The sequence below is a fragment of the Sturnus vulgaris genome, chromosome 9 (assembly GCF_052056855.1).
Source record: "Sturnus vulgaris isolate bStuVul1 chromosome 9, bStuVul1.hap1, whole genome shotgun sequence".
Lineage (NCBI taxonomy): Eukaryota > Metazoa > Chordata > Aves > Passeriformes > Sturnidae > Sturnus > Sturnus vulgaris.
In genome coordinates, this window is record NC_142251.1 from 3,338,032 (window position 1) to 3,352,875 (window position 14,844).

The 14,844-nt window shown below is 40.2% G+C and overlaps 1 protein-coding gene across 4 annotated transcripts in view; it reads right to left on the reverse strand.

The window, feature by feature from the left end:
* The window catches only part of FGGY (FGGY carbohydrate kinase domain containing), a 132,074-nt gene that overhangs the window by 24,821 nt on the left and 92,409 nt on the right, over positions 1-14,844 (reverse strand). For all 4 annotated transcript variants that reach the window (XR_015805312.1, XR_015805313.1, XM_014870553.2 and 1 more), the window contains exons 11-14: positions 14,225-14,372; positions 12,815-12,889; positions 9,544-9,664; positions 6,860-6,954 (exon numbers count right to left, since the gene is read on the reverse strand). Coding sequence is in view for 2 of the 4 variants with exons in the window: in XM_014870553.2 (XP_014726039.2) it covers positions 6,860-6,954; positions 9,544-9,664; positions 12,815-12,889; positions 14,225-14,372 (439 nt within the window). In the remaining 2 variants the exon portion in view is untranslated. The remainder of the gene's footprint in view (positions 1-6,859; positions 6,955-9,543; positions 9,665-12,814; positions 12,890-14,224; positions 14,373-14,844) is intronic.

The window sequence follows — 14,844 nt, forward strand, 5'->3', positions numbered from 1 at the left end:
CACATGGTGCCCCATCTCCTTCCACCCATGCCCAAATGAAAGGCCATGTTTTATTTCATGCTCATTTCAGAGCAACAAGGCCACATCCCTAAGTACTGGATTGCTGAGGTTGCTGCCTCCAGTGTTAGAAGAGCTGTGCCAAACACTCATCTGTAAATGGGCAGTTCTGTAAGAGCTGATCTATCACACAGACTCACTGCAGCTGCCTTTCCCTGTCATTAAAGAGTTACTGAGAAATTCCAAATCTGAACATTTGTTTACTGTGTGACATTTCAAATGCAGCACGCTGAGCTTCCACAAAAAGGACAGCACTTAACAAAAGACACAGCCTTTGTGTCCCATTACCTACAGCATCCACAACTTGTTCTTGAAGGAGCAATAACACAAACCAACTGCAAGAGCTCTAATCACCTTTATCATCTCAGGATGTGTCATCTCCCAGTGAACTGTGTGAGATTCCTGTTTGGGCTCTGATCCAGTAAAGCACTTCAGCACACGGGCAGTCCTGCCTGTCTCCAGCTGAGCTTCTTGCCTACTTTAGATGATGCACCCCAGTGCTTGACTGGACTGGGGCACTGGAGTAAGCTGGTGTCACTCCTCTGAAATCCTGGAGCAACACTGATTCACATTAACAGAAATGCTGCATTAGGATTGTGGACTAAGATCATCTGTCACTGCAGCAGCTATATGACCTGCTATGACAAACTTTGACATTTACTTAGACAAGTTTTTACCTGTAATAATTTCAAGTGATATAAACCAACCACATATCATCTGCTGTGACAATGGACTAAACACTACTGCACAGCATGTACTGATCTGATAATACATCAAATGTATGACAACATATAGCACTAGACATTGCACTCCCCCAAGAACATTTCACAGCAACAGAATTATTTCTCTCCACTCCAGTATAAAAGGCAGCCAGCAGGATGATATCAAATGATGGCAGCTCTGCTTCTCATAAAAGGACCTTGGGGACTGCAAGGAGATTTGTGTATCTGCACTTCAGCAGCACAGCAATGTGGAAATGTTAAAGTTAGTAAAGCAAACAGACCTCAAATGAGAAGGGCAACAGATGTCAACCAGTATCACATGTCAGTAAACAGCAACAAGGCAGAGGGTACTTTTCTAAGCACTTTTGTGAAAGCATCGTGCGAACAGCTACAGCCACATCTCAGCTGTGTGATCCCTACATGGTGGTGTTTGTGTGTGTGATTCAACTCCCACCAAGAGAGGAACTCCAGCCATATGCAACTGCTGTCCACTGGAGTCAGCTGAAACAAAGTAGAAAGGTTTCTATATATTTATTGTGGCTTGGAAAGTGAAAAGAAGTCACACTCTCAAACTGATTGAAAGCTCATTCTGTGCTTGGCAGAGACAAACCAGCATTTATATTCCTCAGCTTTAATACAGAAGGATCATCCTTAGGGCAAAAGAGTAGTAGTGATTCATCTGCTTTTTACCCTCACTGCAAAGACTTCTGACAGTAAGGCCAAAACATGCTAACTAAAAAGGCACTCTTTGTACCATAAACACTAGGCCACAAGGAACTGGACAGTGGCCATCAAATCACTGCCTTTTCATTTCTCTTTCTCATCTATCTTTCTCTCAAGATTTCTGGTAAAGAGGCAGCTGACTATACAAAAGCCAGAGGCATTGCCAGTATCTTGGTGGTTTCATGCATGCCATATTGAATCTAACTTTATTACACAGGGAAAAAAACCCCAAAACACTCTCAACCAGGGAAAGCCATATTTCAGTGTCAAAACACCAAGGAAAGAGGTAAAGGGATGGAGTTCTACTGCCAAGTCATTGCCCTGAGCCCAGGCTCGGGTAGATGCAAATATTCTTCACAGCCATTGAACATCTTACATGAAATAGTTTGGTTCTCAGTCTCTTAGAAGAAGAGGCCACACCAACCAATGCCTACCTAGGAGAGCAAGAGCTTTTTATTTTTTGCCCGAGGATGGTCTCCACTAAACCTTGGGCTCAAACTCTTCATGCCCAAATTTGGAGTTCTTGAAGAAAAGGAAGGCAAGGTCACAGCACCTTAACACACTCCTTGTGTACATCATGGTGCCTAAGAAAAATCATCTCCTTCCTCTGCCTTTCCAAAATCCTCTGATTAAGGGAATGGGAGAGAAAAAACCAACATGGCAGGAAGGCCTTTGCTAAAAGGTGCATTAATTAGGTAAGGCAAGCCAACAAAATGATTAATTTGCTGTTCTCCTTCAATATTATGTTTACACAAGTTGATTATAGCACTTAATTACTAATTCACCCTGCTGAAAAACAAGAGTGCTTTAAATTTTTAATGAGATGAAGGAAGGCAGCATTCCTGAACTCAATAGGGAGAAGTCATTTTATTTCCTCTTTTGATTTCCCAAGTTATTACCATTTCTAAGGAAAACTTATCCCTTCCCTGATCTTCCAGTCACTCCTTTTGAAAACATGGAAATCATGGGACGCTTGCATGAATTGCAATCCAGGTGATGCTTTGGAAGAGGAATAGAGGATCAGATCATCAACTGCAGCGTGTCCACTGAAATAAGTGGAACAAAATTACACCAGAAACAGTCTGATCCAGAAATGGGAATGGCCTAACCCCCTCCAGTTCCGTCAGCACAGAAGTTGAATATATCCAAGTACTATTTATGGGTGTTCTTATGAAAATTGTCTCTTCCCCATTGCCAGTTGGTCCATTACCAAGGTTGTGGACTAATTGTACTCAGGAACTTTTTTGCATACATGAATGACTGTAACACTTTAATTGTTACAAGGCAAGCACTCCATGTATCCTATGTTCTTCCTGGCTGCTCTTTAGAAAACTTGTGCTATCTGTGGGGTTTGTTATTTGATTTTTCCCTCTGTGTTCCACCACCAAATGTCATCCTGAGACAACTTAGAGGAGATGTCCATTAAACGGAGCAAAACCCAGCAGGGCACAAACAAAACTCTTCCAGGCTCTGTTACAGAGTTGTGAGTGAAGAATTTCTCTGCACCACCTTCACTTCAACTCCCACCTGCAATACAGTCCACAGACTCTGAGCCAGGGGACCACGATCCCCACAGCTCCTGGAGCTGCTTCCAGAGCTGCAGACTGGACCCAGGGATTCCTTCACCTGCTCAGCTGCTACTGCTGCTAAATAATTCAGATAATCCACATGAGATAACTGTCTAACACTTTTTCCTACAGAATCCAGCTCATTTTTATACACCTATGACCTGCTTCATAGAAAAAATGAAAAAGTTTTTCCCTGTCTTTTTGCAGGATATAGCATCAACCTGCTTAACAACCAAAACCAACAAAGGAAAGACTAAACCTCCTTTAAAAGTGGATTTGATACCTTAAAAATCTTGTAGTCATGTAGATTCTAAATTCTAGCTCAGTGTTTCACACCAAAAATGTTCACAGAAAGCTGGTTACAGAGAGTTACCAACAAAATGCATTCTAGAAAATCAGAGTTTCTTCTCTCCCATGCTGGCCAGTAACAATGCCCCACGTGAACAGAGCATATCCAAAATAAATCTGGTAATCTGGTTCCATACAGGTAATTTTATTAATTGCTTTAATATGCAATTAAGGAATAGTCAGTGGGCTGCAGGGTTTTATAAGGCAATAATCCTGCTCCCTGGTGTACAGCTTTGTCCCAAAGAGTGGGCTATCCAAAAAAAAAAAATAGCTGGATGACTGCCAAATCAAACAGCACCTTCTTCCCATTTTCAATTATGTACGAGTGAGGCAGAGTAACGAGGATATACTGGAAACTTTGACATTTATTTATTGAACATTTTTACTGAGAAGGAATTGCTGGCTGGCTAAACCGGAAACTATATTTTTACTATAGAAACAATCCCATAGAAAAGCAGGATCCTGCTGCTCAGCATGAAAGGAATGGCTAGAACCAATAAATTGACCCATCTAAGCCAGCAATGTTAAGGTCATTTCATTCAATACAGCATGTATTTCAAAAATCCAAACCCCAAAAATACAGTCTATATTTCAAAAATCTTTATGCCATGCTGTTTTACACAGCACTGTCTGCTGGGGCCCAGCCAGGATGTGCTAGAGCTCCCACAAAACCACTCAGAGAAAAATTGTGCAGCATTTGTAGGGGCAAATTCAAAGATAAACCAAGAAGAAACTCAGAGGATTTTCTCCCCTTTCCAGAGTTTCTAGAGACTAAATAACCAAAAGATGAAATGGGGAAGAACTCACCACACTGTGTGGTTTCTTTTTCTTTTTGGATAGACCAATTGTTTTACCACAGAGGAGAAAAATGCACGGAGAGTAAATGAAGAGGAAAATAGGGAAGTCAACATTCTTTGAAGCAACAACATATGGTGACCAGACCTGAGAGATGGAGGTTATAAATCTTCCCTTGATAGAATTACCTAAAGACGAAATCGCAGCTTCAAGGGGCTTGAACTTTCCAATCCACACTAGGAGCTTGCAAATTAACCTGTTTGCTCACAGCTTTTGCATTAACCTTCATTTCCAAGGCTTCTCTGTAAAGGCTCAGCATATTGAGAATTTTGGTGCTAATACAGATGTGGTCAGTAGAAAGCATGAAAAACTTTGCACAAATCACTTGAAATATGAAGAAAAATACATGGAAAATTAGGAATTAGAACAAAATGCTGAATTGTTCAAAGAGCTGCGGTATGGGAAGGGGGAAGAGACAGGAGGCATGTTGCTGCTTGTTTCTTTGTGAGAATAAACTAATTTAGGGATACCAAAGATAAAGGTGAAGCTCTTTAGTGTTCCAGCCACCATGACCACTGCCCAAGACAGGTGAGGGTGAGGCTGCTGCTGTCCCACGTGGGGTGGGTGCACCAACAGCCACGTGTGGTGAGTGACTGCCTGTCCTTGGAAAAAAACATGGTAAAACTGGACTAAGATCAGCAGAAGTGATTTGGAGGGATGCAGATTTGGGTGCTACTTCCAAGCTGTCCTAAAACTGCTTGAGTTTTAGAAAGTGGAGAACAGCCAATCCATAAAAGCCAGGGAGCTTTTAAACATTTTGATTCTGACATTGAGTGGAAATGTCCAAAAATCGTTCTGAGAAATGTGACCAGTGACTGGGAAAAATACAGTAAAAAAATCGCCTTCAAAAAACCATAAGGAGAGACATTATTGTAAAAAAACCACAGTTCTCTCCTTTACTATTACACTGAGCAAACAAAGAGCTTTGGAAAGCACAGTAATTAAGCACAAACCATCTATTAGAGGAGAGGTAATAACCTGTATTTGCAAAGTCTACAAAGATGCTGAATGTTTGCCGCAGCACCTCTAAGAAAAGGTTGTTTTGGACGATGTGATACAAAAATAAATGTCAGGGAGGTTATTGACCTGCAATGGTAGATACACATTTACACTTCCCTGACCCTAAAATAAATATATTCAGTTTCTCCTTTGTGATCCCAAGTAGCTAAATTCTATTGAAAATATTCATATCTGTTCTGACATTACTGGATATTCTTCTGAAATATTTTTATTTTTTTTATCTTTTTTTATATAAGGGCTAAAAACTAAAAGTGTATACACAAAAATTGTATAAAACACAACACAGAAAATTTCACAGCATTAGATTTTTCCAATGCTGATAAAAACAGATTTAACAAAATCAATTTTGCAATGTTCAGTTATTGTACAGTACGGGAAAACATGGAATGAAATATGTTTTATGAAGGCAGAAGATTAACAGAAGAGTAAGAATTAAATATGAAGTCCTGTCACCAGAAGTTGCTCCTGAAATTACATTTATCAAAATAAGGCCCCCTTACAAGCACTAGAATTATTACACACAGATATATAAGTTGCACTGTGTATTTGCTGCAATGGGATTCATTTTAATGGAAACATTCTTATGAAAGGAAACTGCTCTTCCTGCTAACCTACACAGCACTGGAGAATATTCCCATTTGGAGAAGTGCCAAGCACAGCCCAGCTCCTCAGCTTATGTTGAGCTGTTTATTGATTTCAGTGGAACTGCACCAATTTAACCAGGTCGAGGAGTTGACCTCCCTATTCACAAAGTATCTCCAGATAAGCTTTTGTGCAAAATTTCATCTACAAATACCTGTGCCTGATGTTAAAAAGAAAAATGCAACAAATGTATCAGGGGCCATCCTGATAAATCATTTTGTCCAACTGCATTGTGCTGTTCAGTGTCCTTGTGCAGCATGAGGAGAGGACATGTTTATGGGATTGCCATGGGAAAACAGGCATGGTTTGGGGCAGTCAGACCCTTCTTTGGGTTTCTGATGCCACTGCTGTTTGTATAAACGCAGCTAAGCCATGCTTTGACTGATCCACTAAAAATAAAAGCCTCACTGCAACTTTTTCAGCTGTTAATGGACTGAAATAACATGAATGAACATGAAATTCCATCCTCATTATTAACTCTGCATTCACTGGGGGCAAGACAAAAACTAAGATGTGTTATTTTTTACTGCATAAATAATGCTACGTTGCTTCTTATGTTTAACATTCCTCAATATAAAGGAAAGAAAGTAGGACAAATGTAACTGAGATGAAAGTGTGACCTTCCTGCAGGATCAGAGCCTTGCCAAACTCTCTATTTTGTCTGTAAAATTACATGGGCTAGCTTCATACACAGCAGCTTCTATGCATGTCCCCACAGTCTAAAGACAAATGAATCCTCAACACACCCAAATAATATCTGGAGTTAAACAGAGGGTGGAGAGAAAGCAATGCTGGATCTTGTCTGGCTGTGCAGAAGGGACAAACTTTTCCACTTGGATTAAGGTGTGTGCATGGTGCCAGAAGTCAAGGTGTAAAACACATTAAGACTGAACAAAAGATGACATAAAATCAGGGGCTGCATACCTGGATAGATGCAAAATCCCCAGAAGCACAAGCTCCAAGAATAGCAGCACCCACCAAAACAGACTCCACTTCTTTGGACAGCACAACAGGTTTGCCTGCAGAGGGAAGAGCCAGTCCTCTGTTAGGGAACACAGCAGCACCAGCAGCTCCACAAATAATTAAAACCCAAAAAGACAAACAAAAAAAAAAAAGAATCAAAAAGGGCTTGAAAACCATTCTTGAAAACCCCATTCACAGCTACATCCTGCTGTAAGTTAATGCAAATGTCTCTGCTCTGTGGTTCCAGGCTCCAAGAAAAGTGCAGCATTTAAATAAAATCATTTTAGTAAAATATTAATGCAGAACATAAAGCACACAAAAAACAATCCCCCAGATCTTTGACACTGGCTACTTATCTCACTCAAAGGGCTTGGTATAAACCTGTTACCCACACCCTCCAAACCCACGTGCCTATTAAAAGTTGACCTGGAGGGGAAAACAAGGCAGTCTCCTTTTTGTTTCTTTTGCAACAAACAAAAAAAAGATTGTTTGTGTTTGGTTTTGAACATACAGCCAACAAAGCCAGTCTGGTTTTGCTGGAAGACATGAAAATATGAGTAGTAAATTTTCTCAAGCTATGTATGAAATTATAAGAGAAATGTCTTCCAAATTGTGCAAGAAACTTGAAAACAAAATTAAAACAACGGAAAAACAAGTCAACAATATATATTCTAAATTAGAATTAAATATTAGTGTTTCATCATCCATGGGTACTATCAAGAACATACTTTCCCTTGGTTTATGCAGAATTTTCTGAGACCTGTTTCACTAGTGTAAAGAAAAGCAGAAAAAGGCTAAAAAAACCAAACAAAAATTAGCTTGCTGTCTTAACTCCCCTGAGAAAATTAAACCAAGAGCATAGATCTAAATACTTTTCTAGCTGCACTTCAGATGCTTATCCTCACTAAGCCGAAAAATTTAATAATCCTGCAGTATTTGGCATGTGTCTGCATTTCCAGTACTGAGATAATGTCATTCAGTGAACAATGATGCAAACACAGGGGTGGGAGCAGGGATTCCTGCTCAGAACAGTCTCCATGATATTATGCCCCAAAAAAATGCTGCTCCTGAGAGCCAGCTGTAAGATTAGAAGCAGCTGAAATTTTGGTGAAGTCCTAAAATCAGCCACGAACAACTTCTACAGAGGAAGAAGGCAAATCGCACACTTTGCAAAACGAGAAATAAGATTATGAATATAAAAAGCAATTGCTGGCACAAAGCAAATTCACCTCGCACCAGGCATTCAGTTGCTTGATGTGAAGCTTGCCCTGTCACCTGAGCATTGCTCCAGTTCAGCTGAAGCCCAGCTCAGGACTTGGGTCAGCTTGGAACAGCAAATCTAAAGCTCAAGCTCAGAGCTCCGTGGCTCTTTGCCAGGCGTCAGTGAGCAATTTTCAGCGTGCTCTAAAATTTACTGCCCATTTCCCGCATCGTCAGAATGAATACGGAATTCTTACCAGGCAAACAAAAAGATCAAGATACTTTTTAAGTGGCCTGTGGAATTATCTATTGGATGTCTGCATGGCTGAGTCATGGGCATTTGTCGGTAACAATAATATATTCAGATTTTTTTCTTTTCAGGAAAGAATGGGGGATTGATCCTGGAATGTTAGTTATTTTATCTGATAGGCTTTAATGAGTTCAACATAACCAAGAGCATTTCAGTCAGATGAACTCTGACATCCCTTGTCAGTCACTGATTTTACAAATGGGGGAGAACTCCAGACTGCAAAAAGGCCTTTTTGTACTGAATTGTACTTGGCCATTAGTTACAGTCAAAGAACTTGTGATTACATTTTAATCAGAATACCTCTTCACAGATCTTTTCTTTTACACATCAGGACCCAGCAGCCAAACTCTACATGTAGCTGAAAATCACCTAATATGTGAGTTTTTGAAGGAAAGATATGGACTTTACATTATTTTTTGCAAAGCATCATTTTGACTACAATCTAATCAGTGAATTTTAAGGTCAACAGCCATCATGTTTTCTGCTTGTCCATACCGGTTATAAAGTGTGGTTTGATGTTAGGGCAAGTCAGATCTCCAGCCCAAACGCCCCAAATTTGGGCCTTACACTTCATTTGTGACAGCTTAACTGATCTTAATTTGAAATAAACCCAAAACACACATCACTCAATGTTTCTCTGAAGTCCTTTACACTTTTTTTGTTATTTTTTCCACTTTTTTAGAAGCACATTCAACCAACTCACAGGTGTGCAGAGATGTCCAACATATACAGGCTGAAGGGAGACCAAAAATACCATGGAGGCCTGAGAGCTCCTCTTGCAGTGAAACACATACCCAGGGCTTTCCACCCACCAGGAATTCTACAAAACCAAGGGCAACACCTTGCAGGAGCAAGAATCCAGACGTTGTCCCCTAAACCACATCAGTGACACAGGCATGGAAACAATTCAGGAAAGAATTGTTCTATAGAATGGATACAATGCCCAGCAAGAGCAGGAAGTGTCACAAGTCAAACAGGATGGAGCCAACAGAAGGAACATTTCATTGCACACTTTGTTGGCCATGCAGCAAAATAAAGCTCTATATAAAATCTTTATTTTTTTCCAAAGACAAAGTACTTAGACACTTTAAAAAAAAGTATTTTCACTCCTTTCCATGCACTTCCCCAAGCTTACCAGTAATGTCAGCATGCATCTGCACAAAGAGAGGGTTCTTGCTCAGCCCACCACACAGGAACAGCGTGCTGATGTCATGTCCTGCAGCCTGCATTGCCTCCAAAATATGTCTTGTTCCCAGCTTCAAAACGAGGGGAAAAAACAGAACCAGATGAGCAGAGGAGAGAAGCCACAGCAACAGAACTACACCTGCATGGCAAAGACAGCCCTGCCAAAACTTCTCTTTGCTTTGTACAACAGCATCTGAAAATCCAGCTCAGTAAAGAGGTTTCAATTCTGAAGCCAAATAGCAAAACAAACAGAACAAAAAAAAAAAAAAAAAAAAAAAAAAAAAAAGAGAACAGCAAATAAAAAACTGTTTTCTGTCTTTTCAGCAAAAAGGAAAACCTGAAGAATTTTGTATTGGCTTAACTATTTCTCTTGGCCTTTGCCCTACACAAAATAAAATGTTCCACTTCATGGCTGGATTAATTGAAACATCTCGAATGCAGGCATATTTTAAACTTTTCATTTACAGTCTCCATTCTGAGAAACTCAATTCAGAATGGCAGAAGCAAATGCTTTGCCATTTAAAAAAAAAAAAAACCTTTTTCTTTTTGTTTGCTTTGCTTCCCTCCTCACTGAAGTCAACCTTCTCCCTATTTCCCCTAGCAACAATATTTTCCATTTCTTTGACAAACTATTTGACCAAAAGCAATTCCCAGCTCCTTATAACACCTTGAAAGTTAAGTTTGAAGCTCAGATTTGACAAAATGTCAAATTCAGGGCAAAATGTTGCCCAGGCTGACTCTTGGTAGGCAGAGTCTGCACAAAACACAATCTGGTCAGAATTTTTATAAACTGTTACTTAAGTTTTAAGGCCATGCTGCGGTTCATTAAGAGGGCTGCAGCTGCAACAAACCCCTCTTCAAATCAAAGCTACTGAAAACTGAACTTGCAGGTTTGCACCAGGCTGGAGACATCCACAGTGAATGCTCAGCAATATTCTGGACAGGCCTTCAAATGTATTTTGATTTTTAGACAAGCAGTTCAGAGGAACCTAAGCAGCCCCAGCCCCAGCTGACTAAATCCATGGCTTCCCTATTGACACAGAGGGTTGATTTCCAAATTGCACAGCCACGATTTTAATTATGGAAAAAGAAACTCCTCCAAAAGGATCTGCCTGCTCAGAACAGGCTGCACGGCCACAATTACATCTCTGATCATGTTCTCATCTGGCCAACTGTTGCATTGCATTTTGCAGTGAATAGTTAAAAGGAGATTCTCTTTCACTGCTTCTGAAATTCAAATTTATTAACAACTTCTCTCACAACATACACACGTCAAAGACCCTGAGAAAGAACATGCTGTGAAAATTATTTTGTGTTTACCTGCCTGGAAAATTGTATTCACACAGCAATTTAAATTAAAGCCAGACTTATTTCACTGTGGGTGGGGGGGAACTAATTTAATCCTGGGTTGGAGAAAATGCAAATTGAGGGGCTTCAAATGCAAATTTTATATAAAAAGGAAAAAGCATCTCCTGCTGAAAAGAAAACTAGAGATTAACATTCTGTGGGCAGGCCTACACTTTGTACAAGGTTTTTATATAGGTTTAAAGTTTATCTTGCACCCATTGAAGACAGCTAATGGTACAGGATTACTACAACTGTTTCCTTCAATAAAACTGAAGCTAAATTTGGGAGTGAAAATTTAATTTCTTAGGTATCCCATTAGCAATTAGTACATATATCAAGTCAAAACCAATGGTCTCTGTCTACTTTTTAGTTACTGTTTCAATAATGTTTTAGGGAAAAAAATTTCCCTTAACTTACAGTGGAAAAAAAAAACTACAATATGACCTTTTTATATTAAATTAGCCCAATCAGCTCTCCAAAAGATATGCAGCTGCTGAATTTACTGCTCAAGACAGTGTTTGTGTTTTACAATAAAGTTTGAGCTGTATCATATAATGAGATAATAGGTGACTTTCCCAGGATTTCCAGCAGAGAAGGTTTCCACTTCGTTAGCACGAGATAATCACAGGGCACCTGTTCCAGACTGGGAAGTTCCTTTCAGGGGCAGGATCAGTCCCTGGCATTGTTTAGCCTCTCCTCCACATTCTTCTTTCAATGGTGGGATTATACTGAAGCATCAGGTATAACCCAGCTACATTCATCTGCAAAAGCCTCCAAACTCACAACAATGAATCCCAGGCTGGGGTTAAGTTCTCCTTATTTGCTGAAGAGGGAAGGTTAACACATAAGATGAACAATTCCCAGTAAATTTACAGCAGCCGCCCACCCTCTCCATCCCAGATGGCTGACCCAGCCTAGAGAAGTTGTTGTTTAACCAGGAGAGGAGTTTGGAAGTTTTCCAACTGAGCAGAATTTTGTCAGGAAAACTCCCCAATTCATCAAACTCTTCATGTTTTGCAAAAACACCTCAAGTTCAACAAACTTGAAAAAAAATAAAAATAAAAAATTGTTAATAGAAAGGATGTTAAAGGAATGTGGATTTCAGTCACCAGAGGGCTGGGGACAGCATGTCCCACTGGAAACACCCTGAGCCAGGCTTTCCAAAGCACTTCTGTGAGCCAGGGTTTCACCTCAAAACACAACTTCTCGTGAAGTGGAAATCCTGGGTTCAAGAGAAAATCAGGGCAGAAAGAAAAATATTCTGATAAAATTCCCCATCCCTGCGTGCTGGAAGCTCGAGGAACATTTCCCAGCCTCCCTGCCCTGCCCTGCTTGCCCAGCCATGGCCACAGGCTGGGACTGCTCCCCTGGGGTAAGATGTGCCCTGGTGGGTGTGAAGCACAGCCCTGCTCAGCCTGGCACAGAGCTCTGCCTCACCCACCGGGCAGGGAGGGCAAATCCATGGATATGGGAACAATCTGAAGCTGAGGCTTTTCAGGGCAGCACAGAGCCCTTTGTACAACTGCCAGAGCTTTTCTCCCCCTCTCTCAGCCTCCCTCTAGACAGCTGGGATGTTAACACTGCTCCTTGTGCTGTCAGCCTCCTCCCTCACATCTGCACCAGAGGCAAAAGCTCCACTTACAGAACTGCCATAAGGACAGGAGTTTTTAGGGGAACATCTTTCCCCCACAGTCTGTGGATTCCCCTCCAGTTGGGAGTGGTCACCAATGTAGCTGAACAGTATCTTGCTCCTTTAAGAAGCCCATTAAGTGATTTCATGTATTATTAGAAATCTGGTTAGCAGAAGGGAATGATCAGTCTGCACAGAACACGAGACAATTCATTTCTTCTTTTATGCACTAAAAATGTCTTACAGCAATGGCTTGGATCGTGGCCAGGTAGATAAGGGCAAGTTCATCCAGACCCCGAGACAATGTTAGTCCAACAACCTGTGCAAAGATCAAAAAGAAGATGTAAAAATCCAGCCAAAGTAAAAGTCTATTATTCTCTATGACTTCTTGTTGTAACAAGTTTTAAGTGCTAATTCCAAGACTTACTCCTGTGAGCTGTACACATAATGTTATGTTAAACATGTTATTCCTGATCTGGGGAAGAACCACATAAATTATCCTTGCCCTTGTGAAGAAATAAAGAACAAACAGCATATTGTATGGGATTAGAGATAGATTAACTGTGACAGTTTTATGTTATGACTCAGATATTGCTCGTGAATGTATTTAATGTAATAATATGAAAATGCTATTACATAAAAATAACTTTTTAAAAGCATTTCTCCCCCTCCCTCCTAAGCACCCTAACACTGAAACACAATTAATAATTAAATACTATATCTTAACCTCCTTTACTCTGACATAAATCAATACTGCACTATAGTTAGTCTGGATTAATATCAGGCAAGGCCTGAACGCAGACAGAATTGTGACAGAAAAAAATGGGTTGCTATTACCAGTATTTGCACACAGCCATCATACCTAAGAAATTCTGATTTTGCTGCAGCATGTAATTCTTTCATAAAATAATGGAGGTATTATTAGGAGCCAAAAATACATAGGTGGTTTTTTTTTAATGTTTCCCTCATTTGTGGCTTAAAACACCCAGCAATGCTTATGTCTTTCCTATCTCAGCCTTAATACAGCAGATTTTGGTGCTGCTGAGTAGCTTGAGAGGCTCACTTCAAGGACAATTTGCCATTTTGAAGGAGATTTTTGCATTAATCACCAGGTATTTTGATATCACCAAACGTTACTCTTATGATACTTTCTGTTACAGTTCTGCACAGCCCTGGCTTGTGAGTGAGCTGATCTACCACTGTAAATTCAAGGAAGAGGAATGCCCAAACTCTGAAAGACGGGCAGAAAAACTGTTTAAATCAACCACCTATCATCAGAATATTTCATTCTTTTCCCAAACAGGTTTACCCAAATTTCTCCTGAAATTCATTGCAACAAATTGTAAGATTTGGTGCACAGGTGAGATAACAACAGCAAGTTGTGAAATGTGATTCCTAGGAAAGGTACCTGGACACATACAACATTCCTCAAGTTTTTAGAAAATTAATATGGCTGTAGTGATGTCTCAAGTACAATGATCTCTGGTTTTCTACTGAAACATCAGCAATGCAGCAAGAAACTCAAACCCTTTGGGATAGTGTAAATAGCTAAGGAGGAGCACACTCAAAATTGAAGAAAAGCTCCTTCCAAACTGCTTTTTTTTTTTTTTTTTACCCTGTATTGACCTTTTTGCAAAGACAGGCTGTTTCTTACCATGCCCTTTAGTGTCAGATCTGTTAAGGGAGATCTGTTACCATGGAAATCTGGCCAAACATGTAAATCAACAGTGAGGAAACCCACAGGCAAAGATTTCTTAATCAGATCCAGGTGACTGTTCAAGTATGTATATATACTGTGAGCACTGAAAGAAAAACAAGTTGGAAAAAGAGGGGGGAGGTTATTCCTCAAACATAAAACATTTGTACTACCACCAAATGCAGGAACCCCATCAAAGCATGGCAAAATCCCACTGCCTGCCAAGGCCATGGCACTGCAGGGATATCCCTGTTCCCAGGAATCCATGTGAACAGACCATCAGAATTCCTTAATTTCCCAGGATGAGGGGAGATAATGTGACCTTGAGTTTGTCCACTAAGTCCTAAGAGTCCCCAGAACTGTTTGAGATTTGGGGGCTGCTGCTGCTCCTCTCTCACGACTGAGAGGGAGGAATAAGGATTCCAGACAGAAATGAAAACCAAATTCCTTAGCAAATGTTTGAAAACTTCTCTGATTGATCAATAGTGTTGGATGTACAGCTTTCCTTTTTTAAACCATAATTATTTCAGTGTGTGTTATGATTAAAATGCAGCACTATGGGTGGAGGAGAGAAAGTG